The sequence below is a fragment of the Haliotis cracherodii genome, unplaced genomic scaffold (genome assembly GCF_022045235.1).
Source record: "Haliotis cracherodii isolate W230 unplaced genomic scaffold, xgHalCrac1.p SCAF_11, whole genome shotgun sequence".
In the NCBI taxonomy this organism is placed as follows: Eukaryota; Metazoa; Mollusca; class Gastropoda; order Lepetellida; family Haliotidae; genus Haliotis; species Haliotis cracherodii.
Window position 1 is genome coordinate 4,386,680 of NW_027266266.1, and position 25,614 is coordinate 4,412,293.

The following is a 25,614-nucleotide window of genomic DNA, read 5'->3' on the forward strand; positions in this document are numbered from 1 at the left end:
CGATAATGGTTGCAATTTCAGTGTTGATGCAGAATGTTGTCATTGTTTAAAAACATTGGAAACAGGAAATAAATAATGTTAATAATCAGAAAAGACCATGTTGTGAAAAATAGGGTATGTTGTGTAAATAGGGTGTAAATATCGTCGAAAGTACACAATAGTGTTAATATCGAATGAATTGTAAACATTATGCAACAGAATGCATTGGCAGCAATCTACACGTGTTTATGTGTTTACATAAACGTGTGTGTTATCGAATCATGCAGAGATGTCAAATCTTATCAACTTTTGCATTTCAAAAGAAAAATACGAAATATATTTTAAGCTAAAACATTTAAAATCCAAGTGTTTATACACAATATTAGAGGAGTAAGTAAGGATAAGAATTTATGGATGAACAACTTCTTTATTACATTCATCCATAAATTCTTATCCTTACTTAGTACTCCAACTTCTAAATGCCTATCAAAGAAGAAATATTAGAGGAGCTGTATAGATGCATTGCACACACTGATGAAACTAGTTTCAGTTCAGGTTGACACAGTTTCCAGCAAAGGACGAAAACGTGATTGATATTATGAGCAAGGACCCACGCCTTCTGGTATGGTATTGCGTCCCTTGGGCACGCCAGAAACCTATGATTGTGGGTTCGAATCCCGGTTCGCCCCGACTATGTTTTTAGGTTTGTCAACACCATACCCGTGCTCGTAGGTTTCACCGAGGTGGTAAACGTCTGAGACCTGCATCACTTCGGGCTTTCCTCCCTTATTAAGCTGACACGCCGCGATAAAACTTGAATACTGTTAAAAGCGTCGTTAAACCCAACTCACTCACTCACTCTGGTATGGTAACACTCAATGACCTCATCCATTTGGTCGCCTTTAATGATCAGCATTGGTTACTGGAGACCAACTGGAACCCGGTATCCCACGTCTGACATTATCACAGAGAACATCTAAGTTCAAGCCCCGTTCCATCCAAATGCTCTCTTATTGCGTCGTCAAATTCTTCGTCTTGTGTCACTGTGAGCCAGTTCTTCCATTCTCCTACCTGACCTACAACGCATGAACAATGAATCAGCAAGACGCATCGTCGGTAGCACACATATGACTGAATCAACATTCTTAATTATGGTTCTTGTTTGTCTCCACAGCAATATTGTTGCCATAACAGAGCCGCCTGTATATATACCCCATCTGGGTAAGGCTAACCAGTGTACCCTGTCTGGTTCGATCCCCGGCAGCGTCATACCAAAAGACGTTAAAAGGTGGTACTTGTTGTTACCCTGCCTGGCGCTCGGCATTAAGGGGCTAAAACAAGGACCGGTCGGCTCGGAGTCAGTATACTGTGTCTGAGTGGGGTATTCATGTTAAACTGCGGCATGGTATCTCAGTGAGCTAGCACTATAAATCGGCATCAATCCGGACTAGTACAAGCAGCCACACAAACACACACGTACATGCACGTCGCTATAAAAGTGCTATAATCTTGGACGCGACGTTAAACCCCATTTCACCTCACCTCACCATCCAGTGATGGTATGGTATTGATATCCGTAGGGTACGATGACACGCAACGTGACAGGTCCAGACAACCCCATCCCCATTTCAAAGGGCTCTGACTACAAGTTTTTAGAGACTCGGATTCGCCATTGCGACGTTATTAATTACACTCTACTATGTATATTAGTATCTGAACAACAGCGACAATAATCCACATTCCATAATCATAAGAAATAGTGTACAATGTGCAATTCCGAAATTACCATAAGCATGTGTATATGAATCACTATCATATGGTGATGATACCAGGTGTTCGCGAAAGGATGGGCTTATCTTCCCCAACCAATGGCACATGCTACAAGCACATGCAAAGGCCAATCAACTGTTTCCCTTAAAAAAGGGACTTGCATTGGACATCAGTTTTGTCACTGACGCATCAAATTTGAAAGTTTGCTCAACCATGAGACATAATGAAAGCGTCACTCAGGCCTTGAATGTTGTAACACTGATCAAACAACTCTTAAACAGAAGTCGCCCATTGAAGTCATTGAGGTGAGGTGAAATGGGGTTTAACGTCGCGCCCGAGATTATTGCACTTATAAAGCGACGTGTATGCGCGTGTGGGTGTGGCTGCTTGTACTAGTCCGGACTCATGCCGATTTATAGTGCTAGCCCACGGACTGAGATACCCTGCGGCAGTTTAACATGAACACCCCACTCAGAAACAATATACTCCGACTCCGAGCCGACTAGTCCTTGTTTTAGCCCCTAATGCCGAGCGCTAGAGAGGGTAACAACAAGTGCCATCTTTTAACGTCTTTTTGAAGTGTTTGAAGAAAGAGCATGTTTGATTGTACCTCGAAAGGTGTGAAATGTTGAGACCAAAGTCTGAAGCTGATGGCATATTGATCGTCATAAAGGGAATGTTGACTATTAGAAAGTTGTCATACAGTCCAGTGGATATGTTTTCGTTACTCTCAGTATTTCAGCTATCTATTTTAATCTTCTTGATGAATCAACTTTATTATAATTAAACCATGGCGAAACTTTAGTCAGTTTCTTGGTCGTGTTAATACGAATGTGCAGGTGATATGTTATCGAGATGTCTGCGCCTTTGGTTTAAGGACTTTGGGGGGAAATCAGCCCAGCTTGTGCAATCGCGCCTTTGCATTGAACACTGATGCTGAGAGAGTTTAATCCCCTTTGGAAAACATGGTGAGTACGCCCGGAGAAGCTCAGACTTGCTCGGGTGGCGTATGTCATTATTAAATCAGTAACTCACCCTCGGTGTCGTACATGTCTGACGTGAGGGGCATGCCGTCACAGTGGGCCTCCGTCTTTACACGTTTAGCTGGCTGCATTTTGCTGGTATCACAGGTCGCCTCCACCATGTCGCCTATAGCTTCTTCATCCATGTCAAGATCCAGAAACTTGCACAGACCTCGCGTTTGTTTGTAGGGGTTCTGTCGAAATAATCGAGGCATTAAAATTCAGATGAGATGTGAATTCGGTTTACGGATAGTTTGAAGAGTATTTCAGTTACATCACCACACGTCAGCTTGATGTGGGAGGAAAGTGATGATTATCACTCCTAGTATGGTGCGGACAAACCTACAAAAATATTCAGGGCGAACTTGGATTCGAACCCACGGTCATAGGTTTCTTGCACGCCTATTGGGTGCAACCCTGTATGCCAAACTGCGACGCCTCCGTACAGGACTATCCGTACTATGTTAATTTCCCCCTTCTGTATGTATATATAGTTCAGGTAGAAAACTCGACTGTTTCCGAAAAAAAGTGACATTAACATTCACACTTACAGACCAAAAGCCTTACTTAATGGCGGCCATATTGGTCGAAGTGCTAAGATCAGGTCAAAGTAAAAATATACACAAACACAATATATAATATAATTATATAATATCACAAAGAAAATGGCACTGACACCTAATTTCATTACATTTTGAACAATAACGACTCTGTAACGGCCATAAATAGCTTTAAAATCATTAAGATAAACAATTTTGGCATGCTGTCGTTGCAAATAGTTGACAAATGTATATGAAAATTTTACATTTTAGAAATAAAGATTTAAAAAGATTTACGGATAAAATTGAATAGTTGTTTATAAACTACATAATAAATTACATTGGTAGATAGTTCCTTAGATTTAACCGCATATTCATAAGAATCAGAGCACAATGGTACAATATCATGTGAAGAATTGGTGTCAGTTAACAACTTGAGATAAGATGAATCATTTCTGTGTATATTCTAACACCATCGTCATGCAGGTACTGTCATCAGAAATATTATCTTAACCATCAACCCAGATATCTTTCGTGTACATAAGTCTCTTGTGTTCTGGTTGACTAATTCTCTTCAAGAACCAGCACACCATTTGCTAGATCAGAACCACAGTACCATAATAGGTCTCTGGGGAGACAACATCAGGCAAGCAAGCAATGACATAACCTCGAAAACTTTAATTTTAAATAGTGTTAGCTGTTACGATGTAAAAAAGATAGATTGAATCTTACCAACTAAAATAATGCCTGAAAAGCAAAAAGAAAAGACACAACAGGTTGGTATGATCAAAAACGTGTATTCAAATTAACAATCAATATCAATGACAGTGTCACTATAGCTGATAGAACAGACAAATAGCTGGTGCACAAGGTCACATGACATGATACAGAAGGTACAATGACAATACAATGATCCGATAACAACCTCACAATGTTGACAAAGTATATTGCACGTAAAACCCACAATCAGAATTCCCTGATTTTCTGTATCATGAAGTAATCAGGAACAAATTGGACAAATATGAATTTTAAGATCTAAAATCAACATCATGATAATACCTTCAACACAAACAGAAATGGCAATAATTTCAGTGTCCAGTATTCCCAAGGAAACCATGAGTCAGAAACCAGAGTCCAGTAAACAAGTTCAGCTAATGAGTAAGTGAGTATGTCTTTACTCATCTTCACGAGGCATGGGAGTTAACTGACTATAAGAGTCCAGTTTCCACCCTTGCCGAACTAGGCTGGTATTATGGAGTTACATTTTGGCTGGACTAACGAGTCTATGCATAGTCCAATCAAAATAGCGCTCAGAAATCGAAATCCGGTTCGCAAACTGTCATGTAGATTTCGGTCGATTGGAGGATTTGCAAAGCATGTGCACCGCTAACTCAACAGATATCTTCTAAATATTTCAATGTTTTTAATCAAGGTGCTCACGTGATTTCATGCACTTCGCGATGTAAGAATCGTTTTATCACATTATATAGATCTTGATTATCGATATTACGCTACAAATCTAAACTGCCAATATCAGAAGCAAAGAATAAAGATCTTAGATTCCTTGAAAAAGGAAAATTATCCCTGATGATTTCCAAGTATATTATGCTGCACTGCCATGTTCAAATGCAGAAAAAGACAAACTCTGGCTTCCAGATCATGATCATGATCAGCGATTCAGAATTGTGATAATTTGTCCTGTCACCCTTACTTATTGTTGTCAAGCAATGCACATTCATTACAAGCTGAATGCAGTCAGTTTTGAATGGACTTGGTGACTTTCAATGAAACAAGGTGCCATGTGTCAGTTCACACTTTGTTGACTACCTTCACCTTGCTGCGTTAACCCATCGATATGTCCAGTTTGTCTAACAACGTACACTTTTAAGCATGTTAAGTCCCTTCAAGGCTCCAGCTTCTTTTAAAAGGATGACCTTGACCCTCAATCTCAGTCCATCAATGGCTTGATTACTTCTAGTTGACACAGAACCCAAGATAACCTGTGCATGTATGTAAAATAAGCAAAACAATTAACCAGTGAACAATTAAATTTTTTTTTGCAAAAAATATGCATGATTTTTTTTTTTAAACCCAATTATATAACCATGTGATAACACTTTGCACTTTAACCTAATGTATCCTTTTCAACCCCTGTTCCTGTATTTCATCACAGATTGTTAGTTCACTGATTGAAAGCACAGATACATTAAATTCTACTGCTGTGAATAATGCATCGACATTATAAAAGGGTACTTCATGCATATCATTGTCATGGCTGTTGTGGGTTGTAGAGGTGTTGCACATGATGCAAATTAGAAGTCACCTGAAACATTTTAATCAATATTGTATGAAAAAATGTCTACAGTACTCATTGGTGTAAAAATACCCAACTGACTGGAATCAAAGGACTACAGATATCCTGGGTTACCAAAGAAAACTATCAAATATGTGAATAATAGCTTGTTGGTAAACGGGGGCATAGGTGGCCCAGTTGTCTATGGCACTGTGATTCGCTGTGCAGAGTTGCATCCCTTGGGCACACCAGAAACCTATGATTGTGGGTTCGAATCCCGGTTCTCCCCGATGATGTTTCTAGGTTTGTCAGCACCATATCCGTGCCCATGGGTTTCACCAAAGTGGTAAACGTCAGAGACCTGCATCACTTCGGGCTTTCCTCCCACATTAAGCTGACAAGTCGTGATATAACTGGAATACTGTTAAAAGCGACATTAACACTCAATGGCCCAAACTATTACCTGGAACCCTGTAAAACTATGGTGCTAGTTTGTACAGACATCAACACAGGGGCTGAGTTAAGTATATGAAGAATCTGAAAAAACCAATGAATGACCATTTAAGTGACCTTGACCCTCAATGACCACCAGAAGTATATGGACCAAATTTCATCCAAATGCAGTAAAGAATTCTTGTGTGTTGAACCATGTGCTTGTGGAGATAGGGGTTGACCTTCAATATCAGCTACATTTATTTTAAGAACAAGGCCAAGGATACCAACACATCAGCCAAATATGATGTCCCCAGGAGGAATTCATTGCAGCAATGCAATGTTGCATACAATAATAGTACAGTGATCCCTCGCTACAACGCCATCTTTGGGGTCCAAATTATCGATCAACGTTATGGACGTTACGTAGTAGAATGTAGATCCCCATGATTAACAACTGATATTCATGACAGAAGAATCACTTGTCATACATGACTTTGATAAGTATTAAAATAATACAAACACTACATGATAAGTTTTAGAAATATCAGGTGTTTTAGAGAAATGGCAAAAGCTCTTTATGAATGACCTTACACATTTTACATGTAGGCATGAAATGTATATGTCCTTGACCAACAGTAAGTCCACTTCTAGTTTGGCAGTACACAATTACTACATATCCAATGAGCACCTCAGCTTTCTTGGTCATGCTTGGTGTTTAATAACGTTTTTAATCCATGACCTTGAGGATGAAATTGACCATTGACACGACAGACAAAGTGTCAAAAATATTTCTAAAGGCAATGAAGGAGATACACATGATATGATATCCCTTAGATAACCAAGGTGTGTTGGGATTTTTCTTTAAACAATAATAATTTGATTCAGAAAATACTGGAATTTGTGTTTTTTACCTTAGTTTATACAAACAAAAACATTTAACTAGCCATACAGGATGTGGTTAATATGTTTATAATTTGAATGAAATGTGGGTCTTGATAAAGTGTGCTAAAATTTATTTGGTCTCAAACAAAAAATCAAGACCAGATACCAATTATCAAATGGCCGGTCCCTCAGTAAGAACAAAATGTTGAGATGGTAATGCAGGGCGTCCAAGCCTCACACCACATTTATATCCTTCTATGGACCATGTCAACTGTGTTTGTGTCTTTTGTGTCTCTCCAGGAATCCTGATTTCTTAAATACTTTCCCACACACATCGCACTCAAATGACTTAACTCCGCTGTGATGCCGCCTTTTGTGTGTCTGAAGATTACTTGATCCTGTAAATGTCTTGTCACATTCATCACACTTGTAAGGTTTGACTCCACTGTGGCTCCTCATGTGCATCTGCAGCTGCCCGGATGTTGTGAACGCTTTCCTACACTCACAACACTGAAAAGGTTTCACGCCACTGTGGCGCTTCATGTGTACATTCAGGCTGCTCTTTTCCGTAAACCCTTTCCCACACACACTGCACTTACAAGGCTTTTCACCAGTGTGGCTCCTCATGTGTATTTGCAGCTTAATTGAACGTGCAAAGGCTTTCCCACAAACCCCACACTCAAATGGCCTGACTCCGCTGTGACCCTTCATGTGTTCCTGCAGGTTACCTGATCTTGCAAATGCTTTCCCACACTCACCACACACAAACGACCTGACACCACTGTGACACTTTGAATGTTTCTGTAGGTTACCTCTTTGTCTAAACCTTTTCCCGCACTCTTTACACTCAAAAGGCTCATCTGTCCTGTGACACATCATGTGTCTCTGCAGGTCACCCGATTCTGTAAAAGTCTTTCCACACTCACTACACCCAAAAGGCCTAATAGTACTGTGACTCCTCATGTGTTTCTTAAGATTATGCGGAAGTCCAAATGTTTTCCCACATTCCATACACACCAAGTTAGATTTGACCGCACTGTGAACAATCATGTGTCGAAGTAAATGGGCCGATTGTATGAACTTTTTCCCACAGTCTGTACACTCAAAGGGCTTGACTCCGCCATGACTGACCATGTGAGTATTCAAGTTGCTTGATTGTGTATATTTCTTCCCACACACTTTACACGCGTACGGCTTCACTCCGCTATGATACAGCATGTGATTCTGTAAGTTACTTGTCTGTTTAAATTTTTTCCCACACACTGTACATTCATAAGGCTTGAGTCCACTGTGATTGAGCATGTGTATCTGTAAGTTACTGGTTTGTGAGAATGTTTTCCCACACTCAATACATTCATGAGGCTTGATTCCGCTGTGACACAACATGTGTGTCTTTAGGTGTCCTGATCTTTTAAATCTTTTCCCACACTCCGTACACTCATGCCGCCTTGCTTCATGTTCCCTAGGATGGCTCCTTTCTGGCAGTTCTCCCACACATCCAGTGTCCTGGTCACTGATAGAGTTGTTGATCTGTACTGGACTTGTTTCTGGCAGTTCTCCCACACATCCAGTGTCCTGGTCACTGATAGAGTTGTTGATCTGTACTGGACTTGTTTCTAGGAGTTCTCCCACACATCCAGTGTCCTGGTCACTGATAGAGTTGTTGATCTGTACTGGACTTGTTTCTGGCAGTTCTCCCACACATCCAGTGTCCTGGTCACTGATAGAGTTGTTGATCTGTACTGGACTTGTTTCTGGCAGTTCTCCCACACATCCAGTGTCCTGGTCACTGATAGAGTTGTTGATCTGTACTGGACTTGTTTCTGGCAGTTCTCCCACACATCCAGAATGTCCAGTGTTCAGGTCACTGATAGAGTTGTTGATCTGTACTGGACTTGTTTCTAGGAGTTCTCCCACACATCCAGTGTTCTGGTCAGCGATAGAGTTGTTGATCTGTACTGGACTTGATTCTAGAAGTTCTCCCTCACATCCAGTGTTCTGGTCACTGATAGAGTTGTTGATCTGTACTGGACTTGATTCTAGAAGTTCTCCCTCACATCCAGTGTTCTGGTCACTGATAGAGTTGTTGATCTGTACTGGACTTGTTTCTAGAAGTTCTCCCACACATCCAGAATGTCCAGTTTTCTGGTCACTAATAGTGTCACGGATGTGTACTGGACCTTGTTTTTCCATGTTTTGGATATTACTGCCTTAAGTATCTAGCGTGAACTTCAAAGATGTGTTTTCCTTCACACATCTTCTTAAGTTGGTTCAGCTCCACTCATGAAACCAGCTTAAAACTGAAAAGGAACCACAGAAGTATATTATTATGATATTGACATGATAACAAGTTGTAAGTTACATTGCAGAAATACCCCAGCTAGAGAGTGAGTAAGAGTGTGTGGTTTTATGACGCTTTTGACAATATTCCAGCAACGTTCTGGTGGGGGACACCAGAAATAGGCTTCACATACTGTACCCATGTGGAGAATTGAACCCGGGCCTGACAACGGACGCTTTAACCATGTTAACCACTAAGCTACCCCACCGCTCACCAGAGGAACAAATTAAATAATTGATTCTTGTCAGGAGTAACTAGTCACTGATAGCATGAATAAAGACTGTAGGTACATGATAACACAAGATCACATGTTTAATCATGTTTAATTACCCCAAGTAATGTTTTTGGTTTATGTAGCAGTAACCGAGAAAATTCTATTGAAAACATTTCTAGGTAATATAGGGTGCGATTTGCAGTTAAATTAATGAAAAATATATCATATATCACTGATTTTTCTTACCTACAACATTATTGCTATTTTTTTTAATGTTTAACCTCATACCAGGTACTAATTGTATTTGCACAAATGGAACAGACACTGCGAAGACCATCTATAAAGAATCTACCCTTGGAGATCAAGGTTAGAATAGATCTTCAGCTACCCATGCTTGTTGTAAGAGGTTACAAACGAGATTGGGTGGTCAGGCTTGCTGACATGATGATGCTTGTCATCGTATCTCTATTACATGAATCGATGCTCATGATATATATCACTGGACTGTCTTGTCTCAGACTCGATTATTTACAAACCGCCGTCATATAGCTGGGGTGTGCAGTGTTAAAGAACAAACAAACAAACTATATAGACCCCTGAATCCCACGTACAAAAAGAATCAAGTGCATTGTTGATTCCTGCCTCACTCCCTATAAGGGTACAATGTAACACAATCAATCAAGTGACCAAGCTGGGCTACAAGACTGCCAATTATATGGGTTGCCTTGATGTTATCTTAATCCTGGTCCCCACAATGTCCTCAGTGTCTGGTTGTTTTGTTTGTTTGTTTGTTGTTTAACGCCGCACTCAGCAATATTCCAGCTATATGACAGTGGTCTGTAAATAATCAAGTCTGGACCACAAAATACAGTGATTGACATCATGAGCATCGATCCACGCAATTGAGTTACAATGACATGCATCAACCAAGTCAGCCTGACCACCCAATCCTGTTAGTTGCCTCCTACGACAAGCACAGTCGCCTTTTACGGCAAGTATGGGCTGTTGAAGACGTATTCTACCCCAGATCTTCATGGGTCGCTAGGAGAAGTGAATTGAGTGAGAACAATTAACTGTGATAACAAATGCTTCCAACTGAGTGTACCACCTGTCCCAAAACAGAATAATTTCAAATCAGTGAGAGTAACATAGTGAGTTCTCAGGGACAAATATAGGTATGTCTTTTGGAATGTTGCCATTTCACATTTTTTCATCACCATTGTAAGCATGATACATATACATGGTATAACTAACATATATATTCTGATAAGAAATACACTCAATGTTCAGCGTGTTTGTGGTTGATTTTATTCCAATTAACATTGAAACCTCAAAGATACACATGATACAGGTTGAAGGGTTCTCAGCATGTGCATGACTGCCTTGGACCCCTCAAAATTTTCACTGAGTGTCCCTTGACTCAAAAATAGTTAGACCTAGGTAAATTGACAGTTTCACTTCAGAGTTTGTCATGACATTTCAACTGAACAATCCTTCCCTACCCTTTCTGTACTGCTGCCCTTGAAGATTTGGGTTAGAATATGTCTTCAGCAACCCATGCCTGGTTGGGATCTGGTGGTCAGACTCGGTGACTTGTTTGATTGTTTCATATCCCAATTGTGTGTATCAACGCTAATGATATCACTCTCTGGATTGTCTGATCCAGACTTGATTAATCGAAGGTAGCTTGAATATTGCTGAGTGTGTCACTGAGACAGTGTCATTAAACAACAAACAAAACATTGTTCTGCCATGTATGTGTTACCTGACAAGATATACATTTACAGGGTCAAACCTGGATTACAGCCTTACCAAGATTTGAGCCAAGGCAGGAGAAATTGTCAAATGGGAACCACTGATTGCTCGATACAGATCCAAGACATCCTCATGCAAATTCCGACACATCATAGGTGGGATCTTAAGGTTGGTCATGACAGCTATCATTGTATATTTAGCATAGTTATTGTCAAGTCATACCTCCAACTATGCCTGTACTAAAGTAATAGGCTGAGTATCAGGTAAATGATGGCCTCTGGCCTCCAGGCAATAATTGTTCAGTTACTTCTTGAATATTTAGTCTGAGGTACTACTAACTTTGGCTGTTGGCCTTGTTGTGGGCACGGGTACTACCAGATATCTTTTTGTATACACAAATGTACCCTAGCTTGGCAATATATTTACAGTACCATTTTCACAATGCATGAACCCGGTCTCAGTTCTGTGTGCAATATGCTGCAAATGTGCTGTATTCTTAATACCATACAATTCCTACAGAAAGTTACGTGGGGTATATTTGTGTATACAGAACACAAATTTCACAATGCATGAACCCGGTCTCAGTCCTGTGTGCAATATGCTGCAAGCGTGCAGTATTCTTAATACCATACAATTCCTACAGAAAGTTACGTGGGGTATATTTGTGTATACAGAACGCTACCTGGGGTACAATTCTGAAGTACCTGTGTTGACAATGAACTTTTGATATTGGTGCTCATTTTGGTGCCTGAATATGGTCTTCAGTTGATTTCAGATATAAAAGTTACCCAGTTAGTGCCCAAACATTTACCTGCTAGAACTTGTGACAGGGTTATTTGTGCATTATCTCTATTACTCTTATGTATATGTGAGTCTCTAAATGACCAGGTACACAAGGATCTTACCTCCTGAGACAAGAATAAACTTTACTAGATTCAGCTGTATTTCCATGATTACATTAATCACAAACCAATAAGACGTGATAGGTACAGTACATATGTAGAGTAGGTGAACACTCCCAATGATTCTTAGCCGAGAGCCACAATGGGATCTGACAGTCAAGCCATGACCCTACAGTATGACCCTCTCGGATAGCTGGTTCTATATAGAGTGGGGAGTTGGATGGTTAACATGAAATCATTCAATTTCATTATTTTAATTCGAACTTTATCCTGGGTATCAACTAGTGGTGGGATGATACACTGATGCATCGGTGCATCGTGATTTTTTACTTCTCGATACAAGTATCGATCACAGTCGCACACGAAGTAAAAAATATCGATTCTGACCTTAAATGTTTGCTTTAATAGCTGTTCCACTAATCAGTAGCGCAAATTAATAGTAAAAATATAAATATTTTCATCCATTGCGCCATACTTCACACTGCCAACTGTCAATCATCAGTGTGCCAGGTATATTTGGCCATCTTTGAAAAAGAAGGCTTACGCACCACAGATCATGAGCCATCGTGAGTAAGGTATCTTGATACGTATCGGATCTCACAGTGGGTGTATCGCCTTAGTATCAACAGGATACTGATAAATAAAAACATGCGGTACACAATCAACATTCAAAATAGGTATTCATTTAAAAATATTCCAGAATGTTGACAAACACGTTTCGTTCGCCACTGCGGAATTTCTCCCTATCTTCGGGTGTGTGTAGAACAGAACCCAACAGTGAACACACAATGCAATTTAGAAAGTGGTTAAATCAGAGACCATATACCGATATATGGTCTCTGGTTAAATGTAACAAATGTTTTATTTGGCATAACACTTTCTTAGTAAAGCAAAGATTCTCCGGGATTCCAACCCACACTGCCAGAGTGAGGCACCTAATCTTTACTAAGAAAGTGTTAGGCTATCCCAAATATAACATTTGTTACATGAACCCAATAGGTTCTCACGGGGCACACAGATGGGGTAAAAGACGATTTTAAAAGTAACAACCTACTGCACTTTCAAAAAGTAACCTCGGTCCGCAAATAATCCGTATCGAGTTAGAAACATACCCGGAGGTGTCATGAATATGACCATGAAACTAATAACAAACAAACTCGGGCCAAACGAGACCTCTCTGACTAATCATGCTGATTGCAATCTTAAAAAAGGCTTCACTCTTTGTAAACGCTTGGGGAAAGTCAGGTAACTTATCGGGTCGAGCGGTAGGGTATATCTATATCATTTCCATTCATCTTTCTAAACATGTATACCTACCATGTTACTGCGTCAGGAGATAAATGATTCCAATGAACACATCGTGTGAAAGAGTCAAGCTTCGAGCTTTGTTTTTTCTCAAAGCTCCTCACAGCGATCACCCGTGCGACAATAGGAGGCAAAAGACAGTGTTACGCGCTGAGATAGAGTTGGGGTCAAAGGGAAGTAACTCTAAATATCCCACCAGTCATTTGTTGCTAAGAGTTTTCAAGTTCGATTCCAACTTGACCAATCTTTTCAAAATGTTTTTCATAATTTTTTCAAGTGTCAACAGGAATTTTGATCAATATGTGATGCTATTTAGATAAATCACGGACATATTTTTTTTGATGAGCTCTTGTTTACATATATCCGTGACTAAATAAATGACTAAATACATTAAAATATATTTACAAAGACGCCTGCTCACGTATATTTGCCAAGCATTTCATAACACCGAGTCGCCAAAGAGCGAAGTGTACGTGCGAAAAGTTCTGGTTGCACATTTTAGTTCACATTCATGAGGCTGCCAACCTTTGTGTACGCGGGATTCGGGAAGCTATTTCAATAGAAATGAGAGGGGCGGTCGGGTAGCCTAGTGGTTAGAGCGTTCGCTCGTCACGCCAAAGACCCGGGTTCGATTCCCGACATTGTGTGAAGTCCATTTCTGGTGTCCCCCGCCGTGATATTGCTGTAATATTGCTAAAAGCGGCGTAAAACAATACTCACTCACTCACTCAATAGAAATGAGTCGCAAATATCCGTGTTTCAGAACAAAGATAAAACTGTACAGATGGATCACATAAAACAGATTTGATACCCCAAATCCCACAATCTCTGCTCGGGAGTACACTTGAAATGTAGCATTGATTCAATAAAATGTAGAATGTATTTTGATATTTGAAAAAAAAAAACACAAACAAAAATCACAGGCAATTCCGCAATTCCAACAGGTAATAGGTAATACAAATATTCAGCTGTTATTGGAAATGCTCCTGTGGATAGACCGCATTTCCTTTCATGAGCTCAACTGATTGTTTGAAGCAACCACTACAATGAAGCCAGATAACATGATAGAGCTATAACGAACCAGCAAGCTTGGTATGTTAGCAATCCTTTTAGTTTCAGACTTGACTACCCTTGGCTCTCTTATTAAGCATCCCCATGAACAGTGGCCACCGTTGCACTTTGTTGTTGAAACACGTGGTGCTCATAGACGCCAGTCAGGTATCGTATCCCAAATATCTCTTTGAAAACTCTCAGAACTGCTTTGAAGACACGGGTCATTTATATCAAAGTTCAAGGGTTATCCTAAAGGTCATGCCTTAAAAAGCGACTAACTAGATACTCATTTACTGAAGATCAATGAAACTTCGTTGAAACTAGAAAGGCTCACGAGTGACCAACGTTTGAGGTCAAGGACACATTGAAGGTCATTCGTAAAGAAGGTTTGCCAAGGCTCTTTTCTTCAGACATGACAATTCCCGTGCATGTAGTCGGACGCGCTGAGGATGGGTGTACTAGAAGCGTAACCGCTTGTAGATTTATATATCTGACGTCGTGTGTATGACTATTTTACAACATTCAAGACCTACAGAGTTCAGATGATCCAGAAAGGAGAGATAGAGAGAAAGAAATTCTCACTTACCTTGTGACCTGGTGATGTTATTGCCATGTCCTGACTCCGGGACGGCCCCTGTGGTCTAGCGGATACATCGTATGCCCGGGCAGCGGCAGGTCGGTGGTTTGATCCCGCGCGTCATACCAAAAGACGTTAAAAGATGGTACTTGACGTTCGGCATTAACGGCCTAAAACAATGACTGGTCGGCTCGGAGTCAGTATACTATGTCCGAGTTGGGTATCAATGTTAAACAGCGGCATGGTATCTCAGTAGGTTAGGACTATAGAACCGCCTTTAGTTCGGACGAACGCGCGCGCGCACACACACACACACACACACACAGGCACGCACGCACACACATATACGTGCATGCAAGTATTTTTTAAAGTGGAATAATCTTGATCACCATTACAGCTCAACTGACTCGATAAATAATGGGTTTTTTCTTCTGGTTGCAGGGTTCATATTCACGAAGAACACGTGAAACTCAGGACCTTCAGGTAACCTCTACTGCTGACATAGCTTTCTAGGCCGGTAACCACTGCCTGCTGTAGTTGCGTCCTCGGGTTCTAGAAACCTATGACTTCGTGTTCGAACCCCAATTCGCCCTGATTATGTCCCTAGGTTTGGCAGCACCATACGAGTGACTCACTCACTCAGTCTACCTGCTTGATTAAAAAACAAAGTAATTCCCCTGAATTCCCACCCTAGCAGCCTGGCCATGGTAGTCTGATTCTCGCTGTCCATGAGTATATCAGCCTGCATTGTCACATGTCATCTTTGATAGTGGACATAATCTCCCACATAAATAACGAATGACTTAACACGACCACAAAGCAGTCATGGTAAATTACGAACCGGAACACGCCAAAGAGTTTTTGTCTGTCGGTGGATTTAAAATTGTGGCCGAAGCAGTGACATATTCGGAAGCCTTTTAGGGCCATTTTGTCTTACATAACAGGGATAATGCGACTGTTTTGTGTCTTCTCGTCACGCCAGGTCTGTGTTGAGTTGGCCAAAGTGCCAGGGAACATTCTTTGCAGACAAGTGATATTAACGGCATGTACAGAAAGAAGGGAAAATAATACTAACATACCATTAGATAGTTTGTCAGAGCCCGAGAACTGCTTGGGTCACTAGTTCAAGATATGACAATTTTTCTCATAGGGAGGCCGTACATTCTTTTATTTGTTACATAACATATTTTTCCAGGGCATACAACACATCCAGGGAACAACTCGCGAACATTCCCAGATATCAATGAAAGTCAACTCGTTTCATTAAAATGGCATCTGACGAGAAGTCTTGTTGTATTCTCGAGACATCTCAAAATAATTTTGCGGTTTTGTGGTAGACATGTCTCTGTCTTTCGAGTCTCGAGTCTCGACAATCCAGTGATTGACATCATGAGCATCGATCCACGCAATTGGGATCGATGACATGTATCAACCAAGTCAGCGAGCCTCACCACCCGATCCCGTTAGTCGCCTTTTACGACAAGCATAGTCGCCTTTTCCGGCATGTATGGGTTGCTGAAGACCTATTCTACCCCGGAATCTTTACGGATCTCATGATGTGGGGGGAAAGCCCGAAGTGATGCAGGTCTCGCACGTTTGCCTCTTCGGTTAAACCCACGAGCACGGGTATAGTGCTGACAAACCTAGAAACATAATCGGGACGAACCGGGATTCGAACCCACAATCATAGGTTGCTGGCGTACCCAAGGGACGCAACTCTGCACAGCGAATCCCGACGCCTTAGACGACTGGGCCACCCGTGCCCCCTGTCATTCTTAACAACGTGTTAGATGCATAAATACTCTGCAGGACAAAGAAAGTATGGACCCATGTGTGATGGGGGCTAAAACTGAAACTAACAAGAAATGGTTACTAGTATTCCATGGTGGTGTATTTGATACGAGTATCATGGTTGTGTTTTGGACCTAAGTGTGCAGTGTTTCGGTTACTGTATTCAGACTAATGACGTTCTTGTTTCAATAAGATGCGTTTTTGGCCCGGCAGTTTACATTAATACACATTGGATCCTACCGCTTGGGTGTCTTCAAAACGGAGTGTGTGGACCAGGAGATCTCGATGCCCAGTAGAGTCCTGCTGATATTGCCTCACATGGTGGAACCACCCGTCATATCCAGCTGCAACGTCAAGAACTTTATGAACACATCATGAACTTTAAGACAGGATTAATGAACAGGTAAATGACGAGCTGATTAAGAAATAAGACATATGAGATACAGTCGTACTGACTTACAGTATTTCTCTGCACATCTTCTTACATGATACCGTTCAGGTGATGTGAAATTTCATCACTGATCATTGTGCTATATTCCATATTTTCCTGTATACTTGATTTTCAGAGAATTTGAAAATAGTGCCACGGTTTCGTAGCTCACCTGGATATGTAGCCAACAGCTTTTAAATGTCAACAAAATCAGTATCAACATCAGTGGATGTCAGCATTGCTTTTCAAATAGTTTCTGCATAAATACGTAAATACATGATAATAGTATTAACGAATATTAAACAAGTAACTTCATTTTACACCTTTTTTAAGAGTGAATGTACTATCGTATACGTTTAAATGTACTGTATGCAATGGCTTATGTGCCTTAAAAGAGAATGCCACACACGTCTTCCAATTGGTTCACGAAGAACACAATATTATTCCAATAATTTGAAAAAAAATATGATGTCATCATTAGGAGAAACGTAATAGCAATGTTGATCTTCCTCTGTTTGGCAATTGCAGAGGAGAAGAAGAAGATCCAAAAGTGCTTTTAGAGAAGAAGAGAACAGGAGTGGCTGCGCAGTAGCCATAAAAAAGGTTTTTTTCAATCAGTATCCAACACGTCTGATATGAATCAGGGCCTCAACCACAAAGTTTTCATGTGATGATACGATTTACGATACATTTCTTTCTGTATCAAAACGATACATTTGCTGAAATATATTACTTACTTCTTGTTTAATAAGCTCCCGCATGTTTGTCAGTCAAATATCGCAAATGAGTTGTCATCAGTGTTTCATGTTCACTAGTAAATATAGCCACTACATCGTGTCTACAGCTGGCTTTTCTTTTTGAATCTGCTGTGAAATATTTACAGGTCAATAGGTTTCCATGTGGTTTAAAGTACATATGCGTATCGCGATGTGTAACGTATCTTGATACGTATCATATCGTGACCTTGCTGGATCGTTTCACCCCTAGGTCTAGACAGTATAGGAGTTGTATTATGTTTATGATGTATATGTGTAGACACTTTAAATAACAATTATTCTGGTTAATCTGTCTTTAACCTAAGGCCAGTTTGAGGAGTAGTATACTAGCTGCTATGACAGCGACATTGAACCTTTTCAACAGGTTCATTTGTCACACAAACGTGCACATCTGTGAAACCCCACTACTGACTACACCAAATTTTCATTACATTTTAAACAAAAATGTCTCAATAACATAGTTTCAATATGGCTGCCGTGGCGACCATATTGAAAATCTGATTTGAAGCTCTTGAACAAATATAGGTGTAATCACTGGTAAGATGAAATATGTTAAGTTTTATCTTCATAAGTCCAGTGATGTCTAAAGAGATGACATTATTAAAGTACTAGGAAATGTATATTTAGAGAATGTAGAAATATGTTGAGGTCAGATGACAAATGTAACATATTGCAAAAAGCGGATCAGGCATGTTGGGCTCCACTTCAAACTGCATGGACACAACTGAATTACATTTTGAACAAAAAAGGCCGTGAACAGGTTTTTTTATATGGAGGCCCATAGGAACTTCAACTTCAGCTGTCAGCATCAATGGGATGAAGCATGAAGATTCAGCTTTATTGTTCTAGTGGTTCCTGAAGTGGAGATGTTTAAAGACGACGCCGGAGAACCAGGCCGTTGGCATAAGCTCAATTTCTTTTCAGTAAGGTGAGCTATGTTATTCATTACTAGGTTTGCTATTCTCTATATGAAGCGAATATCAAAACAAATACATTAGGTTTAATGAATAATTATATGTATAATTTCATTGATTTAATTTGTTCTGTGTAACATCGGAAAACAAATCCTCAATATTACAGCGAAGATATTAAACTGGTTTAAAACAAAAGAGAAATCCAAATATATATCCCATTAAATATTCACCCAACAGGGAGAGTATACAAAAACTGATCGCGAACAAGTACCTTCCTTTGACCAGGACGTCTGTATGAGTATAGTCTCCCTTCCTTCACATTAAAAAAATAGGACGCGCGTACAAATGGGAACCAGAGTCGCAAAATAGGCGTGATATCTGCTCCTATCCGAAAAAAAATATGATCAAACCTTCTTTTTTTAATCTTATGCTGTACTGACAGGTGGCAAAATTGCATAAACCAGTTATTTGATCAAATCTGAAGAAAAGTGTGTCACAGCATCTCGAGTTTCTGATATGAATAAACATTTTAAGAGTTTATACTGGGAATAAGACTATTTGCATTAAATAAATATTTTCATTGTTCATGAATCAACACTTACTGGAATGATTCAAAAATGCCTGAAGGAAAGACTGAAAGGTTCTCCTGCATCCTCCTATCCCCTTCTGTGTGTGGAGGTACTGGGACACGCACACATCCTTGGGGTTCCGAACGAGGTAGAGAATCTTTGGCTTGTTGGTGAGTATCTGTGACGGGAGGAACCGGATGGGGTAGTGGGAATGGAGGAGCCTGGGGGAGGGGAGGTCAGCGAGCTGGTCAGCTGTGGTACGGTCCAGTAGGTGGAACTGACCAGTCCGGTGATGGTCGTCTGAGCCGGGGGTCAGGAGGCTGGTAAGGATCTTCCACAATGAAGAGCATCCTGGAGAAGAAACATGCAGTGTTTAAGTGAGTGGTTAGGTTTTCATGACGCTTTAGTATTAGTCTATTCACTTTACAGCAAGGGAACACCTGAAATGGTCTTCCGACAATGTTGGCAATTGAGCCCGAATGTTCGGAATGAGTGAGTTTACGCCGCTGCTAGCAATAGTCCAGCAATATCACGCGGGGACCAGAAATGGTCTTCAAGCATTCAAGCACAAATGTTGGGAATCGAACCGGGTGTTCGTGTAGCGAGTCAATATTTTACCCTCTGGACTGCCCCGAGTGTTTAAGAGGATGGGGTTGAGTGAGTGAGCAGAAAGGGTTTTACGTTCCGGTGTGGGAATCGAACCCGGGCTTTTGCGTGACGTGTGAACGCTCTAACAAAAGGCTGTCTTCATCCTGTATTATTGAATATTGTGTCATATATACGATCAACGAACAAAATAATGAACTGAAAAATCGAACTGATGTTGTGATTGGGATACGTTGACTGTTCATTTGGGGACTAACAATGACTGATAGCATTTTTAAACACTTCAGTTATATATGACGTGTTCATGTCATACCAGAGCAAATTCCGCATACACACACACAAATTATATATATGGACACACATTCTACATATAGATATTGCTTTTGTGATTGTTGTTTAACGCAACAGGCAGCAATGCTTCAGCCATATGAGGGCGGCCTGCAAATAGTCCGAACTGGATCAGACAGACCAGTGATTAATATTATGAGCAATGAACAACGTCGCCGAACCAGACCACCCCATCCATGTAGTTGTGCCAAAAACGATCAGCACAGCTTTCTCGTTCTCTCCCTCCCTCCCTCCTTCTCTCTCTCTCTCTCTCTCTCTCTCTCGCTTCTCTCTCCCTCCCTCACCCCTCTCTCTCTTTCTCTCTGCCTCCCTCACCCCTCTCTCTCTTTCTCTCTCCCTCCCTCACCCCCTCTCTCTTTCTCTCTCTCTCCCTCCCTCCATCATCACCTCTCTCTCTTTCTCTCTCTCCCTCCCTCACCCCCTCTCTCTCATTCTCTCACTCTCTCTCCCTCCTCACTCTCTCTCTCTATCTCTCGCGGTCTCTCTCCCTCCCTCCCTCCCTCCCTCTCTCTATCTCTCGCTTCTCTCTCCTTCCTTCGCCCCCTCTCTCTTTTTCTCCCTGCCTCACCCCTCTCTCTCTTTCTCTCTCCCTCCCCGCCCCCTCTCGCTCTCTCTCTCTCTCTCTCCCTCCCTCTCATTTTGCGCTTTGATTTTCTGCACTCACCTGAATATGGATATCCAATAATGAACACATCGTCTTGCCTCACTGCCAGATCCCTCACGTGTGTGATGTGTGTATGTAGGGCCCTGTCTCCAGGATACACCTGGAACTCACACCCATCGTACTCCATCAAGGGGAGGTAATCCCCAGGTCGTGGCGTCTCACACATGGAAGGGCAGTAATTGGGTTCGTGGAGAAATACGCACAGGTGAAATGGTACCTGCCTTGGAAACAAGGAGACTGTTAATGAGAACTATAAAAATTCCTAGTTTGTAACTACTAATGTTAAATCCAGGATTAGAACATTCCCTATGGACAAAGCCGTCTGGCTATTATTGCCGTTAAGTGAGAGACGTGGGTTTACCGCCGCTTTTAACAGTATTTCAGTTATGTCACGGCGTGTCAGCTTAATGTGGGAGGAAAGCCCGAAGTCATGCAGGTCTCTGACGTTTACCACTTTGGCGAAACCTACGAGCACGGGTATGGTGATGACAAACCTAGAAACACAATCATAGGTTTCTGGCGTGTTGGAATAATTAGTGGGGAAAAAATCTGGAATAATTAGTGGGGGAGCAACCTGGCATAATAAGTGGGGGAGCAATCTGGCATAATCAGCGAGGGAGCTATCTGGCATAATAAGTGAGGGAGCTATCTGGCATAATTAGTGGGGGAGCTATCTCGCATAATTAGTGCGGGAGTTATCTGGCATAATTAGTGCGGGAGTTATCTGGCATAATTAGTGGGGGAGCTATCTGGCATAATTAGTGGGGGAGTTATCTGGCATAATAAGTGAGGGAGTTATCTGTCATAATTAGTGAGGGAGCTATCTGGCATAATTAGTGGGGGAGATATCTCGCATAATTAGTGCGGGAGTTATCTGGTATAATTAGTGAGGGAGTTATCTGGCATAATTAGTGGGGGAGTTATCTGGCATAATCAGCGAGGGAGCTATCTGGCATAATAAGTGAGGGAGCTATCTGGCATAATTAGTGGGGGAGCAATCTGGCATAATCAGCGAGGGAGCTATCTGGCATAATAAGTGAGGGAGCTATCTGGCATAATTAGTGGGGGAGCTATCTCGCATAATTAGTGCGGGAGTTATCTGACATAATGAGTGCGGGAGTTATCTGGCATAATTAGTGCGGGAGTTATCTGGCATAATTAGTGGGGGAGCTATCTGGCATAATTAGTGCGGGAGTTATCTGGCATAATTAGTTAGGGAGCTATCTCGCATAATTAGTGAGGGAGTTATCTGGCATAATTAGTGCGGGAGTTATCTGGCATAATTAGTTAGGGAGCTATCTGGCATAATTAGTGAGGGAGCTATCTGGCATAATTAGTGAGGGAGTTATCTGTCATAATAAGTGAGGGATGCAATCTGGCATAATTAGTGAGGGAGCTATCTTGCATAATTAGTTAGGGAGCTATCTGGCATAATTAGTGAGGGAGCAATCTGGCATAATTAGTGAGGGGGCAATCTGGCATAATTAGTGAGGGAGTTATCTGGCATAATTAGTTAGGGAGCTATCTGGCATAATTAGTGAGGGAGCTATCTGGCATAATTAGTGAGGGAGTTATCTGTCATAATTAGTGAGGGATGCAATCTGGCATAATTAGTGAGGGAGCTATCTGGCATAATTAGTGAGGGATGCAATCTGGCATAATTAGTGAGGGAGTTATCTGGCATAATTAGTTAGGGAGCTATCTGGCATAATTAGTGAGGGAGCTATCTGGCATAATTAGTGAGGGAGCTATCTGTCATAATTAGTGAGGGATGCAATCTGGCATAATTAGTGAGGGAGCTATCTGGCATAATTAGTTAGGGAGCTATCTGGCATAATTAGTGAGGGAGCAATCTGGCATAATTAGTGAGGGAGCCATCTGAGATAAATAGTGAGGGAGCTATCTGGCATAATTAGTTAGGGAGCTATCTGGCATAATTAGTGAGGGAGCAATCTGGCATAATTAGTGAGGGAGCTATCTGGCATAATTAGTGAGGGAGCTATCTGGCATAATTAGTGAGGGAGCTATCACCTATTATATACACCCCTTACTGTCGTGCTAGCTGAACATTCGCACGGTGTAGCCTCGTCAACCTCTGGTGATAATTTATGAACTTAATTTAAACGTTTTTATGAAAATAAATTTTAAAAAGTGTTTATGAATAATACATATTTAAACCACGTGTTATATGTGACCACAATCGATCTGTTAGACCATGGCAATATGCCAGGTTAGGCATGTCGCTAAGACCAGCACTCGGAGCACATTCGTATCACACAAGGTAACCATGTAAACACAATCATAGCGTCCATAGCAACCAGGTGTAATGGATGTCGACCCATATCATATCAAGAAATTCAGATACTTGCAACACAACATGCAAAAAACACTATACCCTTTACCACGGTATAATGAGGTTATATATTGAGCTGCGTTTATGACCCCTTCGTTATACAACACGTGGTTGTTATCTCAATAACATACCTTGTCTCTCAGATCTGTGACTTGCATAAACTGTCAAGCCTTGGTGTGAGCGTGTCGGGCTGACAGAAATAGCTGTAAGATATACTCCCGTGCATCTAGGTTAAACTACCTCGCGCAATGTTGTCCTAGCCATTCTACCCCGTGTACACTGAGAGAGTGCGACACCAAGGCTTAACCAGTCCACGTCGGCAGTGCTCGAAACAAACTGGGCTAGGGCTAAATACAGCATTAGGACGCTACTTGGCTTGTTGTGTAGAGCCGCTAGGGTTTATGTTATATATTTGCTAGTAAACGCATAATTCACACTGTGGGAATTTAAGGGTTAACAGGACAGGAAATTAAGTTGATCGGATTGACAAGCAGCGGGTATTGATTTCCTTCATTCTTATTAAGAGTCGCTTGTGTTTGTCTTACATGTGTCAATAAACTATAATTAACACTACAGTATTTTAAGGGTTAACTGGACACGGAAGTCAAGGACGAAAAGGTTGACGAGTAGCGGATATTGACTTCCTAACAGACGTGCAATGAATACCGTAAGTCTTGAAATTAATGCGACGCTTCCTTTAGTGTTGGTATACACCAGGGTTTGTGATAATAAATAAATAAATGAATAAATATATAAATAAATAAATAAATAAATAAATAAATAAATAAATAAATAAAAAAGGTTATATATCATATTAAAGCTTTATTCATTGTGTGAGAGGGTGGGTTTGACGTAGCTTTGAATGATATTTCAGTTAGATCACAGTATCCGAATCAGTTTAATTAGGTAGGACAACTCAGTAACCCAGGTCGTAGGCGTTTAATTGCTACCGGTGCAGCCTGGTGTACACATATCATGGTTCATTATCGGCCGACTCTGGGATTCGAACTCTTTAACTTTCCCGTCGCCGTTTAGTATGCATAGACTCACAATGCCTGCGCAGTAAACTAGATGACAGGTGACTGTCTTAACGCAACAGTCAACGAGTAACAGTTTACCCGACAATCGTACACGGACAGAGAACAGTGTCCTATATTTGCATATTGATTTAATTGCCAGCTAGTTGGGCTGTCTCCCATAACAACTTCATGTCATGACCACTACACTAAATTAAAACCAAGGGCATATTACCCACTGAGGAGTAGGGATTGGATGGACACGAGCAAGCTGAGAGAGATTTAGCTAAGAAGGATGCTTCATGTTAACCTTGTGTTCATTGACATTCCTGCATTCTGATTAGCTGAATTGGTCACGTGCTATTGCATTCATCTCCCAACGCCCACCGAAGCGGACTACTATTAATACTACGGAATGTTGGGGAATCCAAATATTACAGTCGAGGGAATTCCGGATCCCTTTCTCCTCACGTGTATCGGCATGCACGGGGCATTTAGCGAATTCATACGATTTGCACATCGGTTTTCCGATTCATACCTCAATGAACCGAACAAATACACAGTCACTTCTTAATTGTTATGTTTTAACAAGTATATTCATGTCTTTGAACGGCATTTAGAAGTGATGCAAATAAAGGAATACAATTTATGAATGTCAATTGCTTTATTATGAGGAACACAACGTGTCGGAGTACATGCTCACTCCTTCAACTGAAACTCCGAAACGTTGTGTTCCTCATAATAAAGGAGTTGACATCCATAAATATACACCTCAATATGATATTGGTTAGAATTTCCTTGAAACAGAATGCAAACATACATTACCATGTATTTCATATCAGAGGTCAAATAAGGTGAGTTAACCAATCAGAAGTAAGTAAAGCAAATCTTTTAAAAATTAAACTAGACATGGTACAAATATGCACGATTCCCCTTGCCACTCTGAAAACAGGAACTGTAGTTAAATTCGCTATAGTTTATCTCTTAACGCCAAGATGTGAAATAGCAACGGCCAAATGTATCTGAACAGAGCAGCCAAAGCAATTCTATCCATTCTAAAAATATAATTACTTCGTATCA

At 40.9% G+C, this 25,614-nt stretch overlaps 2 protein-coding genes across 2 annotated transcripts; both read right to left on the reverse strand.

The window, feature by feature from the left end:
• Positions 1–453: 453 nt before the first annotated feature.
• LOC139456127 (sulfotransferase 1B1-like) lies at positions 454–23,828 on the reverse strand. The gene is made up of 6 exons (XM_071237660.1): positions 23,650–23,828; positions 21,166–21,382; positions 19,581–19,898; positions 17,099–17,202; positions 2,785–2,965; positions 454–1,055 (listed from the first exon to the last, which is right to left on the reverse strand). Exons 1-6 carry the CDS (start codon positions 23,674–23,676, stop codon positions 943–945), a joined length of 960 nt encoding a protein of 319 aa, XP_071093761.1. The 5' UTR covers positions 23,677–23,828; the 3' UTR covers positions 454–942.
• Positions 7,188–9,113, reverse strand: LOC139455955 (zinc finger protein ZFP2-like). Its single transcript, XM_071237493.1, has one exon. The coding sequence runs from the start codon at positions 9,111–9,113 to the stop codon at positions 7,188–7,190; it is 1,926 nt and encodes a 641-aa protein (XP_071093594.1).
• Positions 23,829–25,614: the final 1,786 nt, after the last annotated feature.

What these genes read in the sequence shown, in the direction of transcription:
- LOC139455955 (XM_071237493.1), bottom strand. Translation starts at nt 9,113, where the DNA reads ATGGAAAAACAAGGTCCAGTACACATCCGTGACACTATTAGTGACCAG.
- LOC139456127 (XM_071237660.1), bottom strand. Translation starts at nt 23,676, where the DNA reads ATGCAAGTCACAGATCTGAGAGACAAG. An exon ending in GTTTTGAAGACACCCAAGCG is followed by an intron (nt 2,966 to 17,098) that starts GTAGGATCCAAT and finishes TTATTTCGACAG; the next exon opens with AACCCCTACAAACAAACGCG. An exon ending in AGACATGTACGACACCGAGG is followed by an intron (nt 1,056 to 2,784) that starts GTGAGTTACTGA and finishes CATGCGTTGTAG; the next exon opens with GTCAGGTAGGAGAATGGAAG.